This window comes from Vulpes lagopus, chromosome 9, assembly GCF_018345385.1.
Source record: "Vulpes lagopus strain Blue_001 chromosome 9, ASM1834538v1, whole genome shotgun sequence".
Lineage (NCBI taxonomy): Eukaryota > Metazoa > Chordata > Mammalia > Carnivora > Canidae > Vulpes > Vulpes lagopus.
In genome coordinates, this window is record NC_054832.1 from 7385663 (window position 1) to 7407069 (window position 21407).

The 21407-nt window shown below is 54.4% G+C and overlaps 1 protein-coding gene across 6 annotated transcripts in view; it reads left to right on the forward strand.

Annotated features, from left to right (window-relative positions):
• ZFAT (zinc finger and AT-hook domain containing) overlaps positions 1-21407 on the forward strand; it is a 274158-nt gene that overhangs the window by 85185 nt on the left and 167566 nt on the right. Inside the window, exons 2-3 of one of the 6 annotated variants that reach the window (XM_041769045.1) lie at positions 201-380; positions 6294-6386. Coding sequence is in view for 2 of the 6 variants with exons in the window: in XM_041769041.1 (XP_041624975.1) it covers positions 20418-20517 (100 nt within the window). In the remaining 4 variants the exon portion in view is untranslated. Of the gene's footprint in view, positions 1-198; positions 381-6293; positions 6387-7672; positions 7793-19853; positions 20123-20256; positions 20518-21032; positions 21229-21407 lie in introns of those variants that run through there. The other 5 variants (XM_041769044.1, XM_041769042.1, XM_041769043.1 and 2 more) reach the window with 5 other exon arrangements.

Consider the following 21407-nt stretch of genomic DNA (forward strand, 5'->3'; position numbering starts at 1 on the left):
GGGGCGGGCTCCTTGGGGACTCCCACGAATGACGGCCTCTCCCCACCAGACGCTCCTGGGCCCTCGTTCCCTGGACAAGTCTTCAGCCGTGGAAGGGTGCGATGGACGGGCTGCGTGGAAAGGTCTGGGCTATTCGTGAGGCCCTCTTCAAGTGCCCAGTCCTTAGCCTGTTTGTTCACTATTACCTCCCTGCCCTATAGGTTGGCGGTGAAGGCCGTGTGAGATGATGAACGTGACGGGTGCGGAAAACTCGAGAAGGTTGGACCCACGTCGTCATGTTCATGTGTTTGGCTTCATTTTCCCCTGTTTGGGCAGCAGCGAGAAGATGCCCCTCCACAGCAGCTCTCCCTGGTGATCATATTTCCTGGGCCTTGTGAAAGGTAAGCAAGAGAAGACCAACTAGGGGCCCCTGGTGGCTCAGTGGTTGAGCATCTGCCTTCAGTTCAGGGCGTGATCCCGGTGTCCTGGGATCGAGTCCCGCATCGGGCTCCCCACAGGGAGCCTGCTTCTCCCTCTGCCTGTGTCTTGCCTCTCTGTGTCTCTCATGAATAAATACATAAAATCTTAAAAAAAAAAATGCAGGGCTGCATGCAATATTTGACTCTGGGGTTCTTGGGGAAAGCCAGCTTCCTGCCACCTCCAATGTTCCCTGCCTGACTCCCCACCATGGTCGGCGCCTCCCTGGCTTGTCCTTCTTCGAAGCTCTTTGCTCCTCCTGCTGCTTTTACAGCGGCCCACTGATTTGTCTTCTCTGATCCACATTCCAGTCACCCCAAAGGCCTCCGCCAAGTGTCTTCTTTCTTCTTCAATAAGTCTCCTTTGGTTGAATGACAGCTTGGAGTCTATCCTGAGGTCTGTTGATCTCAATCCCCTTTCCCTTCTGAGGAGCAAGCTAAAGACTTTACCTTTTCCAAAATTGATGTGGGGGCGGGGATCTCAAACCCTTGAAACTGAAGTTCTAGCTTCTTGCAAGGCAAAGTCGGGTGATGTCTCCTGCCATCTATTTTTTTTTAAAGATTTTTTATTTATCTATTAGAGAGAGAGAATGAGCATGAGTGGGGGGAAGGGGCAGAGGGAGATGGAGAAGCAGACTCTGTGCCACATGGAGTAGCCAACGTCACTCACGTGGCTGCCTTGGCTGGGGAGCGGCTCCACCCCGAATGCCCAGGACAGTGTCTTAGCCTTTGGGCTCCCGAGCTGCGTGGCCTCGTTGTGGCCTCATTGTTCCGTACTCTAGCTTGAGCTTGCCTACCGCATGGTGGCTGGCTTCCTGGTGGAGCGTCCCAAGAGGGCAAAACCCAGTGCGGAAGTGCTGGTCAAGGCTCCGTTGTGACTCATGGGTCAAAGCAAGTCATGAGGTCAATCCCAAAGTCAGTGTGTGCAGGGGGCCAAGCGTGCGATTGTAAGGAGGCGTGGTTCATTGGGGGCCACTGCTGTGGGACTCCCCACAGACACCTTTCCTTCCTGTTGGCCTTTATAAGGATGATTAAAACAAGGCATATCTCTGTGGCTCTGGATCTGTCAGCTTAGCCCCAGGCGTTCCTTTCTACCAGGTCCTCCTCGCCTCTGCCCCCCAGACAGGACTCCGCAAAAACTGCCACCTCCTCGGCAAAGCCTTTCTGCACATGTGCCGCTGAGGGATGGTTGCATATTTCGAACTCCTCTGGGGCCTTTGTCATGCGTCAGTTATGAGAAGTTTCAAAACAAGATTATGATCTTTTGGGGCGCCTGGGTGAGCATCTGCCTTTGGCTCAGAGCGTGATCCCGGAGACCTGGGATCGAGTCCCACGTCGGGCTCCCTGCAGGGAGCCTGCTTCTCCCTCTGCCTGTGTCTCTGCCTCTCTCTCTGTGTCTCTCATGAATAAATAAATAGATAAAATCTTAAAAACAAAAAACAAGATTACAATCTTTCATTGTTTGACGTGGGCCCCAGAAGCCTTCCAGTTAATCCCCGCTCCGCCACCACTGCCATTGAACGGACCCAGGGACTGAAATCCAGACCCTACGTCACACAGTGCGTTGGTGGCCGCGCCTGGGTCCGAATGCAGCTCCCCCGTACTCCGTCCAGCGTGCTCTTCTCTACTCCTGCGGCCGGGCGTTGCTGTGTCTTTCGTCCCCAGGTGGACCGAAGCTACTTGACCCAGCACAGCTCCTACGGTGTCAGGTGGCCACCGCGCTTCTGAACCACTGCCTCATTCATCTCTCCAATCCCCTGATGTGGGATTAACACCTCGCTGCCCAGAGAAGGAAAGCGTAGCGCTAAGAAGTGACTTGTCCAAAGTCCTGCAGCTCCTGCGTCTTAGAACTAGGACCTATACTCAGAGCCGGGCCTTTCAAATCCCCTCCCTTCTTCTCTTCTCTGGAAAGCCATTCTCTGCACACGGACGAACAGTCAACTGTTTCAGAGAACATTCGGTGGAAACTGTCTCCCTGTGAGCCCAGATCCCCAGGCGCAGACATCCCCACAAAGCTGTCTGCTGCTTCCAGCTCCTTTCCTGTAATTTCAGAGATTTTCTGTGCGTGTATAATTGCATCCGTACGTATCCTGTAGAAAGTGTTCACGCTCCACGCACTGTCCTGAGCCCTGCTTTTCGCCCAGTGGTCTTAGAGCACACCCTTTATCTGTGTTTTTTTTTTTTTTTAAGATTTTATTTATTTATTCATGAGAGACACAGAGGGAGAGGCAGAGACACAGGCAGAGGGAGAAGCAGGCTCCATGCAGGGGGGAGCCCAATGCGGGACTCGGTCCCAGGACCCCAGGATAACGCCCTGAGCCGAAAGCAAACGCTCAACCACTGAGCCTCCCAGGCGTCCCTATCTGTGCTTATAGATCAACCTTATTCTTTGAAACACATTTGGATGAGCCAGCCCTCTGGTCACAGCCACCCAGAGGCCTGTGCTTTTTCAAAATCTTTTTTTTTTTTTTTCTATTCTAAACATCTAAGTGCTACTCCTACAATGGCCATAAAATAAATGTTCAGTTATGCACTGTTTCTCTTCCTCCTCTCTTGGGTTCATCCCCAATATTCACCCCGTCCCCAGCCCCCTCCCAACACTGCCTACCTGTTGATGGGGCCCCTGTGATGAGCCTAGGGCTCTGCTAGGCTCTGGCAGGCCCCCTGGTTCTCCTTGTTGCTGGCATCCAAGGCCACACACGCGCCTTCTTTTACATGGTCCAGTTACTACTGCTTGTTGTTGGTTTAAAGAATGTTTATTATACTTCTAAATCCATTAACTTTTTGGTAAACTATTCAAACGCAACTGATACAAACTTAAAATGTCACAGATCACATTTCCTTAAACATTTATGCAAATTACCCTGTTTGAGTGTAACTCTGCATCTAATGCTTCGAATATCCCAAAACCCCGAGAGTTTTTACTGTCCTCAAGAGCGTATTTGTAAAAATCATGACTATCGATTTGAACAATTTATTTGTTCTCGCAATAAAACTTATTTTTATACTTTCCCAGAATTGCAATATCAAACCCAAAAGAGAGAGATGATCTCCTCTGCAGGTAGACTGAAATAGCTTCAGGGTTATTGGTTGTTGGATTCTTCTTCTTCTTCTTTTTTTTTTTTTTTAAAGATTTTGTTTATTTATTCATGAGAGACACTGAGAGAGGGGGCAGAGACACAGGCAGAGGGAGAGGCAGGTTTCCTGCAGGAAGCCCGATGTGGGACTTGATCCCAGGACCCCAGGATCATGATCTGAGCTAAAGGCAGATGCTCAACCGTCGAGCCACCCAGGCTCCCATGACTGTTGGATTCTTAGTTGGAGCACAGGATCCTTCCAGGTGACTCAACTGGCAGCAGGCATTTGCTGATTGGGGCACCCTTGCTCAGATCAGGTTCAACTGCTGTGTCAATAGGACTTAAGAGCAAGTTCTTGTACAGTAAATCTCAGATACTTCACCTTCTACCTGTTTCCAGCGAACTGACATTACGCATCAGGAGCATTTCATTGTCACCGGCAGGGCTGTGTAGCAGCTGAGTCCGTCGGCGACTCTCCTAGCACATCTGGCGAATCCATTAACTTGCAACACCGTTCCTGAACCCTCTTTCTACCTGGTTATTTATGAGACCGCTGGTCTGGACCAGCCTTTCCCGGTTCTGTCTGGTACAGTGTCTAGAAATTTTTAACTTACTCACTGTACACTTTAACCTACTCTTCTCAACTTATACAGATATACCATCTCATAAACACGTCGAGAACTTTAAGTAGGAAAATACCCCCCTACCCCCTTATACACCAAATTTATCCCCTTTCTAAAATGTTCCGTTTACCCTTTCTGAGTTATAATACACTTTGTAATTACACATAACAACGTCCCCCCCACTTTTTTTTTTTATCGTGAGAGATTCATGCCTTTCGTAGGTTCAACTTGTTCTCATAGATCACCAACCGGAGACCTAGCTGTTCTTTGTGATGTGCAAGCTGTCACAACCTGGCGGGAGGGACCTCCTGGTCTCAGCTGTCCACTGCCTTTCAGCAACAGCCCAGCACTTTTGCAGCATCCTGCTTTCCTGGTAGTTGCAAGATGTTTCAGGCTGCTCCAGTTTGCCCCTGCTCCCAAGCACGGACTCAGCTTCTTTGAAGGAGCCCTGGCTACTGCTAATGAAAAATACCATTGAGATCAATAGTTTGGGGCTGAGGGTACAAGCAGACCGTGATGGCCACGGGAAGGATAGAACTCAGAGAAGATGTTGCTCCTAAGGTCATAATTTTGTCCACAGTGAAACTGCTCCTATCATTCTAATATTACTATCCCCTTTTCTTTTATAAAATTTTAAATGGATTTTTCTCTACGGTGTGCCTATTTGGGGTTTTAGCACTCCACTCAGACTGTGATTATCCCCACCTCTTATTTTGTATTGCCCTGTGCCTTAAGGCCCATTATTTTGAGGTCACCGGTGTGAATCCTTTATCAAAACCTGCTTTCAAGAAAGTGTCTTATAAAATCATGTACAGGTTCTTTTTATGTAAATGCCTATTTGTCATGCAGCTATGAGATATAATCATAAAATTATTGACACGAATATATTCAATTACATAGAATATTTATCATAGAGCTAAGTAAAGTCATTTCGTGTTGCTAAACCTATCGACACAAATTCTTTGACGTGCTAGCCTCGAGGGGCTGATTGCCACCAAAGGGCCAGCTGGGAAGCTTGATTTTCTTGGGAACCATTGTGGAAGTAGGATGCCATTAATTATATAATTTTGAGCAATTTGTGTTTAATTCTACTAGTGTTTTTTCATTAATTGAGGGCATTTTGAGATATGACCGGCAAATGAAAAGAATAAAGATGTTCGCTGATTGAAAATGTGCCCATCACTCAGCAGAGTGATGGATGAGCCAGGGGTGGACTCGTCACTCCATTTGCAGATCTGATCCCACCGAAAAGGGACTCTGTTGTTTCCATATGCCAGTGGCCAGGCCAGTTTTCAGTAATGATAAGTGTTCAGTGAATCTTCTTTGGCTAAGAGGAGGAAGAAAATGCCATGGGAATAATAGAGGAAATTGTAGCTGTCCAAATAATTAACTCAGGACCATCACCCATAATCCACAATTGCTTTTTTTTTTTTTTTAAATCCGACGTTGTTAATATCGAGACAAATTTTAAATTGATTCATTTCCAAAATTCATTTTGGTCACAACATCCAGGAGCAATCCATCTGATAATCAATAGCTAACATTTATTGCTGCCGCAAGAAAGCAACCCAGCACAAAACCAATATTGTCAGCAACCAGAACTCTAATTTCCTGATAGAAATCGATTCGCAGCAAAATAGTGATTATTGTAAATATTTATAGTTCTGAAAGGAAAAGCTCATCAATGCAGCTTTTGGGGCCGTTCATTTCCTAACGAAATCTGTGATGGGCTCCACCTAGCTAGCCATCTGTTTGTGATATAGGATGTGGTGGGTGTGTGGCAGGAACCCAATGACTACCTTGGACTTGGCTCTGTTGGGAGGCGCGGCGGGTAGTCTGGACACATCTCCGATGGTGCTTAACGGGAACACCAGGCATGGAGAGACTCCTTCCACACCTGGGTGGCTGCGTGACCTCCGCTGGCTCGCTGTGTGATCTAAAAAAGCCACACGACCTCTCTGAACATTCCTTTTCTCATCTTAGAAAAGAACGATAATCGCCGTCTGTCCAGTTTTACCTCCTAGTTGTCCTGCTGATGAAATGAAAGGATGGGGGGGGGGGAGGAGGAGGTATCTCGGAACATTTATGTGGTGGACTGTGCAAATGTCGTGTCTCATCATGACCCTTTATCTCCCAAGAACAGGATGAAGAAGCAAGAAGACACAAAGCCCCTGAGAAATTCAAGATGTGATCCTAAAGCTCCACGTCCATGGGCTTTTGCTGAGATACAGGTGAGGATGGAACCGAATCAGTTCATGCAGCACTACCCACTGTGCAGAGAGCTGGGCAACCAGCAGGAGCGAGACCCCGTCTGGCCTCTGTGCTCCTGGTCTAGCTGACGGGCAGAGGGCTGTGTAAACGCCTAATGCAACACTTGTGGGGAATGGGGCAAGGTAAGTATGAGCCAGAGGAGGCTGCTCCAGAGAAAAAGACCTGCTGCAGGCAACGATGAGCTTTAAACCCGTGTTTCCCAGACAGCTCACCTGAGGCTCCCCCTTTCACATCTCCTCCCCTTGTCTGTGCGCAGGTACCATTTCCTTGGAAGTCGACTTCATTCTTTAAAAAAAAAAGTTAGGCGGGTGTGCTTAAAAAGAAAACTGTATTACTGGTATAGATGCAGAAACTCCCATCACTTGTAAACAAGAGACAACCTTAAAGATGCAAGCGACGCAAAACTCATTAATTTATTCAGTAAGTGGCCGCCTGCCGGGCTCGGTTTCTGGTTTCTGGGCCGGCCGGGAGGGGATGGGGAGGATCAGGCCGGGCGCTAGCAGGCCCTAGGGCAGGGGCTCAGGCGGGCTCCTGCCCCCCGGAGATGCGTGGAGCGGACCCCCTCCGCCTCGGAAAGGCAGGTCGGGGCCCGACGTGCCCAGCGCACACCCAGGCTGCAGAGCCGAGGCCGGCGCGTTGCAGGCACCAGCGGGCTGCGGCTGCACGCTCCGGGCGGCGCCACGCGGCCTCCCCCGAGCATCCTTCCTCGGGGCACACGGCAGCCGCCCCGACGGACAACGCGGTAAACCGAGCCCGAGGGAAGCCAACTCGCCGTCCCGCACCGGGTCGTGAGCAGCGGCGGCGCTGGGACGCGACCGCGGGGCCGCCCCTGCACGTCCCGCCCGGTGGCTCCGCAGCGGGGGCGCCGAGGGCGCGCGGGCAGGTAGGTCAGCCCGCTCCCTGCAGCGAGCCGGAAGGGGCGGGGCGAGACTCCCAATCCCGCGACCCGCATTCCAGGCCTCGCGTTAGCTCCCTCCCAGGAGCGGCTCAAAACCCGGAGCGGCGGAGTCCGCGGAGCGGGACGCGCGGCCCGGCCGGCGGGCCCGAGCATGCGCACTGGCCCGCGCAGCCGGGACGCGCTCGGCGCTGGGGGAGGGGCACCCGGGGCTGACGTCCGCTACGCCGGCGTCAGCGCCCCGTGAAGAGGAGGGCGACGACTCCAGCCGCCATGTTGGATGCCGCAGATTCGCCATAACCTCGCCTCGGCTCTTTTCTTAAAAAAATAAAAATAAAAAGCGAAGCGTCGGCGGGGCGCCTCGGCTTCTCGGCCGGCGCGGAAGGGGGCCCGGAAGAGCCCGAGCCTTTTTTTTTTTTTTTCCCTTTCCCCTCCGCGGCGGGGGCGTTGCCATGGAGACGCGGGCGGCAGGTGAGCCGGGCCGGGGGTTGGGGGTGGGGGACGCGGTGGGGGTGGGGCGCGGCGCGGCGCGCGGGAAGCCGTTTCGAGTTCGGAGTCGGGGAGAAGCGCGCGGGCCGCCGGGCGGCGGAGGGATCCGCGGCCCGGGGCGGAGAGCGCGCGTCGGGCGGCGGCCTGCGCACGTCGGTCCGTGGGTGGTATCCCGCCGCCTCGGGGGGTTTATTTCCGAGAAGTCGCGAGAGCGCCGGCTCCGGAGGCGGCGCGGGGAGGCTGCGCGCGTGCGCCTGCGCATGCGCGTGCGCGGGGGCCGTTTCCAGGGCGACCGGGAGCGTCGCCGTCCCGGCGGGCGGGAGGTTCGAGTCCCGGCCTCCCCGCCCGGGCGCCTCCGGCTCCTTCTCTGCGAATCCCGCGGACGGACCGGGTTCGGCGGGGCCGGCGGAGCAGGACAGCTTTGCGCGCCGTGGACGGGGCCCCAAACGCCGCGGGGGAGCTCCTCGTCGGGGGTCCTCTTCCTCACCCTCCAGAGTTCAGCCCAGAAGGCACCTCCTCCAGGCAGCCGTCCGTGGTTGCGCCGCCCAACCCGCCTCCCTGCAGGCTGGCCCGTAGCGGTCGGGCTTTCCGCGCAGCGCCCGGCCCGAGACCCCTGAGCTTGCGCCGGGGTCTGCTCACCCGGGGTCGGCACCGGCCGTGGGCGTTTGGCTGCTCGTGTCCCCCGCGCGGCTAAAGCGTGTGCGTGGTTTCCTGGCGAGGGGCAGAGGGTCGCGGTTCCAAAAGGTCCGAGCCGACGCCCCGAGAACCCGCGTCCTCCAGGTTGGGGTGAAACGCAGACTCGCGCCCCGGGAGTGGGGCTTGGGATGAGGGAGCTGCGGCTCTGCTGCCTGCCCCGGGGACCTGCAGAAACCGCAGCGTGTGCAAGGGGCTCGCCCTCCACGGCTGCCCCCGGCCCCGAGCTCCGTGTGCCCAGCCTCACCCCGCCCTGGGTCAGGACCCCTGGACCGCAGCCCGCACGCCTTCTTACAAAGGACTCAAAGGACTGTCTGCTGTGCTGCACCGCCCCCCCCCCCCCCCCCAGTTGTGCTGATGCACAGAGCGAGCTGCCCTCCTCCCCTCTTTGGGACTTAACAGCTTTAGAAAAGAAACCCGGGCATTTGTTGCTTCAATTTCCAGCTGAAATAAATGAGACATCACGTATCTTCTTTATTTATTTATTTGTTTGTTTGTTTGTTTATTAATTAATTAATTTATTTTTAAGATTTTATTTACTTATCCATGAGGAACAGAAGCAGGCTCCCTGCAGGGTCGCTGAATGCGTAGGATTGGACCCCAGGACCCCGGGGCGAAGGCAGGCCTCCGACCGCTGAGCCACCCAGGCGTCCTCCAAGAGATCATGTTTTTCTAAACATTGTTATTTGTCAACCTGTGATCGGCTTATTTCTGAAAAGAGCTTCCTGTTTGGCTCCGTCGTTAGGTTGATTTTGGGGGAAGCAGTGCAAGACGTGATGGCAGGTTGGATGGAGTTGCCTGTGGTGTGTGGGGCCCTGGTCTTGGGTGGTGAGCTTGGCTGCTGTGGTCATCGCAGTAAATTGGAGATGTTGCCACCCGGCTCCCCCCTCGGCCTTTCCGGTTTACCTGGTGCAGCGACCTCTGTTCCTCCTCTGGCCCAGCCTTATGGTTTACAGAACAACTCCTCAGGGATAGCTGTCCCGGGCACTGAGAAGGGCACTTGACTTGACGGCATGAGCACTGGGTGTTATACTGTATGTTGGCAAATCGAACTCCAATAAGAAAATACACCAAAAAAAAAAAAAAAAAAGAATTAAGTTTCTGCCTGGGGCAAGGGCAATCAAGAATTAGGTGTATTGAAAAGACTCTCCTTTAATTGCATTTCTTTTTATAGGTAGTTTCCTACCTGCTGCCTCTGAAAACCTCCCCATCAAGCTGGGCCGATTTAATTATGTAGAGGGGACTTAGCCTAGAGTGAAGTTTTCTCTTGTTCTCAGCTGTTTATCCTGTTAAAATTTCACTGTCTTTGAAATTTCTCAAGGGCAGGTGTCAACTTTAGGGGCGGGGACAATGGGGAGGGTGGAGAGAACACGTGCTCTGGGTCTCGGAGATCTGCCAATCGCCTGACTCTTGAAACCCCTGTTGCTTCACTCCAGTCTGCAAAAGGAGACCTAATCCTATTGCCTGCTCCAGGCCCGGTGGCACTGGTGTTTGTCCCTTCCTCACCCAGACCTGGTCTCTCCGCTGTAAAGCCTAATGCATCGTCATCTACTTGCTACTTGAAAACATTTGTGGTTAGAACGGTGCCGTGGACTTTAATTTTTTATTTTATTTTTAATTTTTATTTATTTTTTTTTCAAGATTTTTTTTGCGCCCCCCCCCCCCCCCCCCCCCCGCCCCAGGCGGCTGGGGCGGAGGCGGGCTTTTTTCAAGACTTTATTTATTCATGAGAGACAGAGAGAGAGGGAAAGGCAGAGACACAGGCAGGGGGAGAAGCAGGCTCCTTGCAGGGAGCCCGACGTGGGACTCAATCCCAAGTCTCCAGGATCAGGCCCTGCGCTGAAGGCCGCACTAAACCCCTGAGCGGTGCAGGCTGCCCAGACTTTAATGTCTTGGGGGGGGGGGGGCAGCAAAAAAGTAATCCAGGAGCAAAGCAAGCAGACATATTAAACGTTTATTACAGATTTAAAGTTGCGTCTCTTTTTGTCAGGGAACACAAAATATATAGGTAATCGAGTTGGTTTGTAAAAAGATTATGCTTGATGTATTAACGTAAAAAGGGTTTTAAATCCGGTGACAGACTTTTCTTTGTTCTTTTAAGTCTTGTAGCACATGGAGCTGCAAAGTGGTGAAGTCTGGAGTCTGCTGCCGTTGTGTCCCACACTGGGGCTGTGCCCAGGCAGGACGGTCAGGGTGGGGACCTGGCTTTGCTGGGGGGCCTCGGGGGCCTTGGGGGACCCGCTCAGCCGTGGCACCTGGAAACTAGGAGCAGCAGGCTTCGGCAGCAGCATTCTGGAAATGGGGGTCTCACGTTTCCTGGCATCCCAGAGGGCTTGCGAGGCAGCCCCTTGGCTTCTCTGCCACCAGGTCTTTTCTTCAGGGGCCACTATCACTTCTCTGCCCCTTGGCACCTTTTCTTTTCCTTACTTCCCCCCCACCCCCCCCAAGCTGATTTCCCAGTTTGCCCAGGTGTTTGTGCCAAACTTTGTTCCAGGAGCTGGAAACATCAAGTCAAATAAGACACGCTCTTGCCTCCTGAGGCTCTGACACGGTCCTAGCAGTGGAAAACCCCCTCCCTCAGGAGAAAGTGCCAGGTGCTGTGATGCAAGTGAGCCCCGAGAATTAGGGCTTCAGGAGGGGTGCAGCTAGCCCAGCCAGGGGATTCCCGGAGGGCTTCCTGAAGGAGGAGGTGCCCGAACTGGAAGAGTGAGGGGAGGTGCCCTGCAGAGGGTCGGTGGTACCTCGGCACAGGTGTGAGCAGCCACCGGTGTGTTCTGTGGGCCGCGGTGAGCGCTGGGGCTGGAGGCAGGGGTGGGGTGCTGGTGTTTCCAACAGCAGAAAGCTATTTGGGACTTTCTTGTGCAAACTTTGAACACTGAGAGGCTAACAGGGCCTGCCAGTTTGCCTCAGCAGCTGCCTGGAGACAGTTTCTTTGAGGTGTAATAATCTGTAGTGAAATGCACAGACCACAAGTGTAGGGTTTGAACACCCGTATTACCCACACCCTATTACCCACACCCCAATGATACAGAACTTTATCCTCACCCTGGAAAGTTCTCTCCTGCCACTTCCCACCCCATTCCTGCCCCTCACCCCAAGCAGCCACTGGTCTGAGTAATGTCACCATAGGCACTGTTTTTTGTAGAACATCAGAATTCTTTGGTGTCTGGTTTCTTTCACTCATCATAGAGGCCCCGAGATCCGGGTTTGTGTTTCTCTTATTTTCTAATGGCATTCCATTGTATGGATGTTTATATGGTAAACATCTGAGCTTATTTCCTTTTTGGTTATTGTGAAGAAAGCTGACATGACCGTTCTTGTAGGGTTTTTCTTGTAGGCCTTTATTTGGATCCCTTTTGGGTAGTGGGATGGCTGGGTTGTAGGGCAGACTTTCTTCTTCTATTAGAGTGTGTGGGGGGGGACAGAGGGAAAGGGAGAGAGAATCCCTCGTAAGCTCCATGCCCAGCACAGAGCCCAACAACCCACAGCCCTGAGACCACGACCTGAGCTGAACTCAAGAGTTGGACACTTAACCGACTGAGTCCCCCAGGCGCCCCAACTTTTAAAGAAACTTACAAATAGCCTCCTGGAATAGTTGTACCGTTTGCACCGCTATCGGCGGGGTAGGAGAACTCCACTTCTCCGCATGCTCACCCACATTGGGCCTTGTCACTGGTTTTCCTTTGATTTAGTCTAGAGGGCATACAGTAGTATCTCATTTAATTTGTATTTCTTTGACGATCAGCCACCTGAGTGCTTTTTCCTGTGCTTCATTGGCCGTTTGTATATCATCTTTGAGGAAATGTCCAAGTTTTTCACCTATTTTAAACATTTTGTTGCTTGTTTTTTTTTAATTGTTGGCTTGTAGGGATTTTGTATGTATATATCTTATACGTAGTTTGAATAGGAGTCTATTGTCGCACAAATGTGTTGTGAATACTTTCTTCCAGTCTCTGATCACTTATTAGTTTCCTTAGTATCATCTTTGTTTAGAAGTTTATAATTTTAATAAAGTCTGGTTTCCCATTATTTTTGCCTTTACGGGTATTTTTGCCTTTACAGGTAGTGCTTTTTGTATCCTCTCTAAGAAATAGTCTCCTGCTTTAGAGTCCCAAGGATATTCTCCTGTGTGTGTTTTTTTATTTTCTTTGAAGCTTTATGCTTGTTGCTTTTAGGTTTAGGTCTACCATCTATCTCAAGTTAGTTTGCTTGCGGTGTGAGGTAGTGCTCTCGGACCCCGCCACACCCTCCACGTGGATGTCCAGTGTCTCCAGACTCACTTGTTGGAAGAGACTTTCCTTTCTCCATTGAGTTACCTTGGTCCTTTTGTTGCAAATTGTGAGTGGGTCCGTCTCTAAGCTCTCTGGTCTATTGCATTGATCTCTTCTTCGTCTACCCTTCATCAGATGTACCACGTTGTCTGAATTACTCTGGCTGTATAGCAATTCTTGAAGTTACTTTTTTATTTTTGGTTTTTAAAGATTTTATTTATTGATGAGAGACACACAGAGAGAGGCAGAGACACAGGCAGAGGGGGAAGCAGGCTCCCTGTGGGGAGCCTGATGTGGGACTCGATCCCAGGACCTCAGGATCACCATCTGAGCCAAAGGCAGATGCTCAACCGCTGAGCCACCCAGGTGCCCCAGTTTTTGAAGTTATAAGTTATAAAGAATACGTAGGAGGACCTTTTTTGGAGACCTTCATTAGGTGCCGCTGTAGTGAAGCCCAGGGTAGATGGCACTCACCCCAGGGCAGTGGCTGAGGGAATAGAGGTTAGGTCAGGCTCAGAGAAACCCAGGGCACTGGTGATTGATTGGTTTTACCTTAGAGACCAGCAAGCCTCTCATCTGTGTTTGCTTTTAGGGAAAGAGGAGTGAACAACAACCTAACAGGCATAGGGATCTGAAACTTCCCAGGCTTTGTTGGTTCCTTTTTGCAGTGGCAGAGAAGGCCTTTGAGTTCTCCCTGTTTTCCTTTGTTTCTTTCTGTCCCCCCCCCCCCCCCCCCCCGCTGAGATTTTGTTTATGTATTTGAGAGGGAGAGAGAGCATGCACAAGCAAGAGCTGGGGGGGGGGGGTGAGCAGAGGGGGAGGGAGAAGCAGGCTCCCTCCCTGCAACACAGGGCCCCACTCCCCAGGACCCCAGGATCATGTCCTGAGGCGAAGGCAGGCTTTTAATTGAGCCACCCAGGTGCCCCTGACCTGTTTTTATTTCTGAGCTGGGCCAGGGGCTGGTGTAGGGCTTGCCAGGTTGTCAGAAGCGCCTCAGGAAAACCCTTCCTGGGGACTGAGACCCTGCCCCCACCATTTGGAGAGTGTCCCCACCCGGCAGACTGTCCTGTGCAGCCCTGGTGGCCGTAGGAGCCTAGGAGGGCCACACGGCTCCCGGACTCTGTCCTGAGTGGGAGTGAGCCCTGCCCCCTCCATTCCCCTGGGCCACAGGCGGGGAACCAGGCTCACGTACTGCAGGGAGTGGAGGCCCCAGAATGGAAGAAGCCTGTGGGAGTCCTGGTCCTGCTGTTTAGGGCTGTGGGACCTTGACAAGTCACTGAGCCCGGTCGCCTTGTATCTACATACTGTTCCTGTTGTAAAGGTCCAGAGAGGAGGTTTGGGAACGCACCTGGCGTTTGGCAGGTTCCTTTCCTTTCGTCGACCATCCGTCTTTTCCTTCTTTTCCGCTCCCCTCTCTGGAGCCTCACCGTCCTCCCTTGACCATCTTGTACGTTTCAGTAGTATCTTTGGGAACTAAATGCATAATGAGAGGGATTTGTGATAATACACAATAAAACACGAAGCAGCGGCCTGACCCTCGGTGAAAGCAGGCAGTTGCTGGGCGAGTAAGCGAGGATCCGGTAATGAGAACCGTCACGGCTGCAGACCCGCTCAGTCAGGGCCTTCACATCTGTTCTTTACTTTATTCTGCACAAAAGCCCTGTGAAGTGGCCGTAGTATCTTTGCTTTAGCAAACGAGGAAGCCGAAGCTTGGGCTTGGTCACAGGGAGCTCTGTGGTCACTCTGTGTTTGGCCCGGCAGCAGGGTACACTTTGGGCCCCTGAGCCTTTAGAGAGGCTCCTTCTAGGCCCTCTGTTAGGACCTTGTCGGGTTCCAGAACCTGGGTCTGGGCCAGGCTGGAGGTGAAGGCCTGACGGCTGGGGGAGACCTGGGTCACCAGAGATAAAAGAAGCATCTTCCTGCACATGCCCAGTCCCCAGGCCTGCTGTGTGCGCAAGGCCCTGGCTGGGGCCCGAACCTTCGATTGCACACACCGTACTCCAGGAATGGTGCCCCCAGGCCTTAGGGGTCCTGAGAGTCCCATTCTCAGGGAGCTAGCTCACAGCCACAGAGGAGATGAAATCAAGTACAAAACGAGCAAAAGGTTTGGGAACTGTTTCACAGAGGGCCTGATAAAATGGCCAGGGAGCATGGGAGAAGGAGCTCAACATCATTACCCCCGGGGAGGTGTGACTTAGAGCCACGTCAAGATGCCATTACACGTCCACTGGGGTGGCTGAAACCAGAAACGCTCACAACACCCAGGGCGGGTAAGAAAGTGGAGCCTTCTAGAACACTGACACGTGGTGGTGGGGAGGCCGGATGATGCAGCAGCTTTGGAAATCCTCGGGAAGCTTCCGACGACGTCACACACACACACTCACCTTATAACTCAGCAGTCCCAGCCCCAGGTAATTACCCGGGAGGCATGAAGACCTGTGTGCACAGGTTCAGAGCACCTTTAGTTGTGGTCGCCCCAAACTGGAGCCACCGCAAATGCTCATCAGCTGATGAATTGCTAAACAGACTCTGGGACAGCCCTACAGTGGAACGTGGTTCATCAGGAAGAGCGATGCAGGCGACAGCCTGGATCCATCTCAGAAGCATGGCTGGCTCAGTCAGTAGAGCCCGCAACTCTTGACCTTGGGGGTTGTAGGTTGGGCGTAGAGAGGACTTAAAAATAAAATCTTAAAAAAACCAAAACCAAACCATGTTAAGTGAAAGAAGCTGGACACAAAAGCTGACCTGCCGTAATAAGCACGTGGGGAAAAATCGGAAATCGGAAACCTCGTTGGAGGGAACGTGAATGGCAGGCACGATGGAAGACCGTATGGAGCTTCCTCAAGAAATCTAAAAAAACAGAATTCCTCTGTGATTCAGCACTTCTGTGTCTGTGCAACACCCAAAATAGTTGGACTCAAGGACTCAAAGGTATTTGTACGCCACGTTCACAGCAGCGTCACCTGCAGCAGCATAAAGAGGTCCGTTGACCGATGAACGGCTACAGACTGGCGTATGCGTACAGCGGTGTATCGTTCCTTCTTGAAAAGGAGGGAAATTCTGACGTCAGCTGTGACGTGGATGAACCTCGAGGACCTCGTCTAAGTGGATTGATGCCATAGGGTGCGATGGCACTTGGTGAGGGATGTGGGGTGGCCCCGTGGGTGGAGAAGACTGTAGGGTAGGGGCTGCGGGCGGTGGACTCGGAGGAGACAGGACTGGGGGGTTTCAGTCGGGGGCGACGAGAAGTTCTGGGGACAGGTGGCAGGCGTGGCCGCACGGCAGCGTGGATGCGCCTCATGCCACTGAACTTAAACGTGGGTGGGAGGAGGAATCGCTTATTTTACTACAATCGAAAACAGAAGACTGTGATTTCAGTTTTCAGAAGTTCTGGAAAAGGCAGAATGACAGGAACAGAAGACCACGTGTGGTTCCCAGGCGCCGTCCGGGAGGTGGCGGAGGCTGCAGGGTCACGGGGCCTCTCTGTTGTGTGTGTCGATGGTGGTGATGGCTCCAGACCACAGGCCTGTGCGTAACCTCCCAGGCAGCGCGGCAGGCTGCACGGGGTGGAGTGTGGGGGGCGGGGGGTACAGCGTATGGTTGCTGCCGCCTGGGCTTGGGTGACGTCTGAGCGGTGACCAGGGCGGCGGGAGGGCAGTGGGCAGAGCAGGGGTAAAGGCAGGGAGGAGCCCAGTCTGGCGGGGGGGATGCAGCCCAGCGTCCCTCACTGACCCTCCACGGCCTGTGCCTTCTGCATCCTGGCCCTGCCCTGGCCGCTGCCAAGATCCGGGGTCCCCATCCCACTGTCCCAGCCGCTGGGGTCGGGGGCCCTGGACAGGTAGGCGCAGGGGAATAGCACCTGCTGAGGAGCGTCAGAGACCTCGCTCGGAATTTGGGCCCCTCCGTGTGACAGTCCTCGGGGCTCCTTGAAGCCCCTTCCTTTTCTGTGACACGGGGGCTAAACCTCTGTCCGGAGTTGTCTCTGCAGGGTGGAGTCAGGTGAAGGCTGGTGCTCCGGGGGGGCTTTCAGGGCGCCCCGGGGGTCATCGAGCGAGAGCAGGCCCAGGGGAGCACGGGGCAGTGGCCGAGTCTCCTGAGGCCCCGCTGGAGACCCCACCGCCCTGGGGTGCCGGCGTCCCTGGTGCCCTGCCTCCCGGCTGCCGCCTTGGCCCTGCGACGGCAGGACCTACCTCCCCCGGGCCGGGGCTCCCCGCACCCGGCACCTGCACCCGCCGGAGAGGTGCTGCGCTGCGTCGTCCGCGGGGCGGGGGTGCACGAGGTCCCTGGACTCCCGGGAGCTTGTGGGGCCCAGCAGCCCGCACCGCCGGGCCCCGTTCTGCTTTTCTCCTGTCTGGCTCTTCCCTCCTGTCCCTCTTCCTCCTCTTTTCAGTTTTCAGAAGAAAAACAGTCGTCAGGGAAAACCCTACACGCTCTAACGTTCATTTTGATTTTTCCCACGTCCTGCTCCCTAGTCGAGGCCACGTGAGAGGTGCCCGGGAGCGCGGGGCCGGGGCGGGGGTCGGGCTTCCCTGACGGAGCCGGGGGGAGGGGTGCAAGGACCTCAGGCAGGAGGGCGCCCTGGGGTCGCTGCCTGCTCCCTGGCTAGCTTTCGGGGACCAGGTCTAGGGTGGGCGGGCCCCCGGGAGGGCGCTGGGCCCTGGACCCCCGGCCGCCCCAGGAGGCCGGTCCTGTTGGGGGGCAGGGTGGTCCATTGGCAGTGGGGTCCCGGCCGGGGCGGCTGAAGCAAGGGCGAGTCTGGAACTCTCGGCTGCGAGCTGCGCAGGTGGGATCGGGGCGTCCCTTGCTATCGCTGTTTGATTTTTTTTTTAGCGCGGCTGCCCTGGTGTCCGAGCGTCCTGCCCCGTCCCTCCGCCCATCCGAGCACCCCGCCCTGCCCCTCCATCTGAGTGTCCTGCCCCGTCCCTCTGTCCATCTGAGCGTCCTGCCCCATCTTTCTGCCTGCCTGAGTGTCACACCCCATCTCTCTGGTGTCCGGGTTGTGCCCTGTCCCTCCATCTGTCCTAGTGTCACACCCCGTCCCCCTGTCCGAGTGTCCCGCCCTGTCCCTCCGTCCGTCCGAGCATCTTGCCCCGTCCCTCTGTCTGTCCTAGTGTCACGCCTCATCCCTCTGAGTGTCCAAGTGTCCCGCCCCATCGGTCTGTCTGAGCGTCCCGCCCGTCCCTCTGTCTGTCCGCCACCCCTCTTGAGGTCGCCCTCCATCTCTCACTCTTCCTCTGCCTTTTCTTCCACTGCTGCGTCCGCCGGGCGATGCTCTGGTGGTTCCTGACCAGCCCGGTGCCACCTTCTCTCCGTCGTTCCTGACCTGCCGGGGCGTGAGGTCCTGCGGCTGAGGGAGGGTGTGACACGAGGGTCCTGTGGTTGGAGACTGGGCATGTTCCGGGTCGTGGGTGGGTGTCCGGCCTGAGGACGTCCCAGAACCTCTCGCGTGCCCTTCCCCTGCCCCTCTTCTCTCCAAAGCACTGGAGGTCGAGGTGCAGACGTCGTGCCCTTTGACCCGCCCCTAAATATTTCCAGTGTTTGTTTTCTAAAAACAAGGACGTTCCTCCCACGTGACCGCCTTACAGTGATGGAGCGAGAGAGCCACGTCGATGTAGCGCTTCTCAGGTTTCACCGGTGGAAATCCAGTTTCACCAGTTCCCTTACTTTTATACAAAGCAGAAGGAAGTCCTGGCTGAGGCACCGCATGCGGTTGTGTCCCTCCACGCTTCAAGTAGGGGACGGTTCCTCTGTCTCTGTGCTCCGTGACACGGATAGTTTTGAAGAGTAGGGCCCGGCTGTTTGGTGGAGTGCCCCTGCCCTGGGCCTCGTGCAGTTGCCTTGTGATCCCGTTCAGATCCTGCAGTCTGGGCACGGATGCCACGGAAGCGGCGCCCGACCCACGCCCTGCTGTCGGGAGTCCCGCCCCCCTCGGCCCCCACCCCGTGTGGGATGTACGTTTGACGGGGTCAGGTTCTCTCGAGGCACAGTGACTGTTTTTCCTCTTGGTGATTAACCGTCTCGTGACAAGGCATTTGGAGACTGTGTCCCTGTCCCGCTCCTCTTCATTTCTCAGGCTTTCGCATCCACCGGTGCTTCTTGCCGGAGCCCGTGCTCACTGAGGGCTGCCAGGTGCTGAGTTTCACGTGCCACCATTTCTTCTGCATTACTGGGTGTCTTTCTATGTGACCCCCCCCCTTTTATATATAAATCTGTTTATATTGCTGTGGACTCATGGATTCTTTATTCAGGGCTTTGTCAACTTTTATCATGTAATTTCCTGATCTGATTTCTCCATATTTGGCTAGTGGAAGCCTCGTTGACCTGCCCCCTCTTTCTTTGAGAACTTCCTGGGTTTCTGGACAACAGGATGTATCCCTTCCAGCTCTGGAATCTGCTCTGTCTAGGGGAGAGCGGGGCGCAGTGGAGCATGGTACTTAGGGACGGAGCCGCAGCGCTAGGTGAGCTGCCTCCCGGCCTCTGTAAACCCAGCGGGGCGACGGGTGCCTGTGTACACCACGCAGACGCCTAGAAGGTTCAGACGCGGCCCGTATGCATCCATATCTGCGGATCTTCCCAATTCGGACCCAGCGGCACCCCGTGCGCTCCCCCCTCCTCCCCCCTCCTCCCCCCTCCCCTCCCCAATAGCTCCCTTCTCTGGCCCAGAGAGACTGCCTCGCGGTGCCCACAGCAAGTTACTTATTTGCTCAGTCCTAGGATCTACTAAAAATAGTTTCCGAATTGCTAACCTGCATGTCTGGGAAAGAAGCCTGCTCACTGGAGTTCAATATTTAATTAGATCTCTGTTTCTCTGTGACCTGGGGCCTGCCTCGCCAACACCGGCTCCCCCAGTGACCGGCCTTGCGCCCCCCGCCCTTCCCTCCCATTTCAGCGAAGTCCTGTTACACTTTTAAAGTCCGATTCCATTCCTTTGTTTCTGTTTGTATTTCATTTCAGGGATTACCCCGTACTTGCTTCTTTATTTATTTTTCTACTTTATTTAAGTGTGTGAATGTTTGGGTTGAGTGTGTTTCTTGTACTTCAGGGGAAGGGCTGAATTTTGCTGCCTTTTTTTTTTTTTTTTTGCGGAGGGGGCCACAGACACAGGGGGTGCAGAGACGACCCGAGGGTGTAAGTGTTCAGGAAGGAGCCAAGTCCTCGGGAAGCCGTGTGGTTGGAGTGGGACTTCCCCGTGCGGGAGGGCGGGTTCCCTGGCACATCTGGACCCTGCTCCCTTTCACTGAGCACCTCACTTCCAGGCCCTTTGTCCGGGTCTGCTTTCTCTTCAAACCACTGTTCCAAACGCTGCGTTTATTCCCATTTTACAGAGTTGGAGGACCAGAGCCGTGAAGTAAGTGCTTTCCCCCTGCAGGAGGCTGGCCCGTGGCTGTCCCACCCTGAGCTCATCGGGTCTCTCACCAGCATGGGGTCTTTTTTTTTTTTTAAGATTTTTATTTATATATTCATGAGAGGCAGAGAGAGAGGCAGAGACACAGGCAGAGGGAGAAGCAGGCTCCATGCAGGGAGCCCAACGTGGGACTCGATCCCGGGACCCCAGGATCACGCCCCGCTCGGGCTGAAGGCGGCGCTAAACTGCTGAGCCACCCGGGGTCTTAACTTGTGTCACTAGGAAGCGAGAATGAGGAATGACTCGGTTCAAGGTTATTCTCAGGGCTTCAGCAGGAGCTCCGGGAAGTGCTCTAGTCCTCACAACGAAGGAAGTTCGCAGCATTTCTCTGATTACAGGTAATATCTTTATCAGCCTGGAGCATTGATCTTCTTAAGCTTTTAACTGTATCCTACATGAAGTGAAGTTGATGTTTCTAGAGCATGCCGTCTGTTGGAGGAGACAGAGGGTAAACGAACACGCCATTAAATACATGATTACACATCGTGGTGATTGCTGCTAAGGTGAACACAGGGAGCGCAGACGGAGTAGCAGAGACCTAATTTATATGGGAGGGGGTTTAGGAAAAAAGGCTGTCTCAGCAGGCGAGGTTGCAGCCGAGACTTGAAGAAAGGTTCCAGAACTAAAACAACAAGTCTGACCAGATGCAGGCACCTGCCAGCCCTCCCCAGGGTAGCATTCCGGAGCTCCCGGAGGCCGCGTTCTCTGCCCCCGGTCGCCCCCTGGGGGACGCGTGTGCTCGTGGACCTGCGGCCGTGGGTGAAGACACCTGCGCCTGCAGGGTGGGGCTGTGGGCCGGGCCTCCGCCAAGCTCGGGGACCCACCGGACCCACCGGATACGGCTGAAGGACTGGGATGCCAGGCTTGTGGGGGAGAAGACCCCCCGGGACCGCCGCATAGCCCGTTGGGATCGCGCCGGAGGGGCTGGCCTTGCCAGGGTCACCCTGACGCTTCAGTAGCTGGAGCCAAGCCTGGGAGAAGGGCGGTCGTCTGACCTTGTCAGGCTCCCAGCTGTGTAAACATAAGTGGCAGCTGCTCAGACACTGGAGGTGAGGGTCTGGTCGGGCTGTTCTGCGTGGACACTGGCCGGGAGGCTGGATTTAGGCACCTCTGCCCCTTCCAAGGCAAGGGTCTATGCAGTTAGGCCACGAGCACAATCACAGCCACTTTAAATCATTCTCGTGAACAAAATGGGAGGCAGGGCTCTGTGTCTTACTCATTTCTAAAC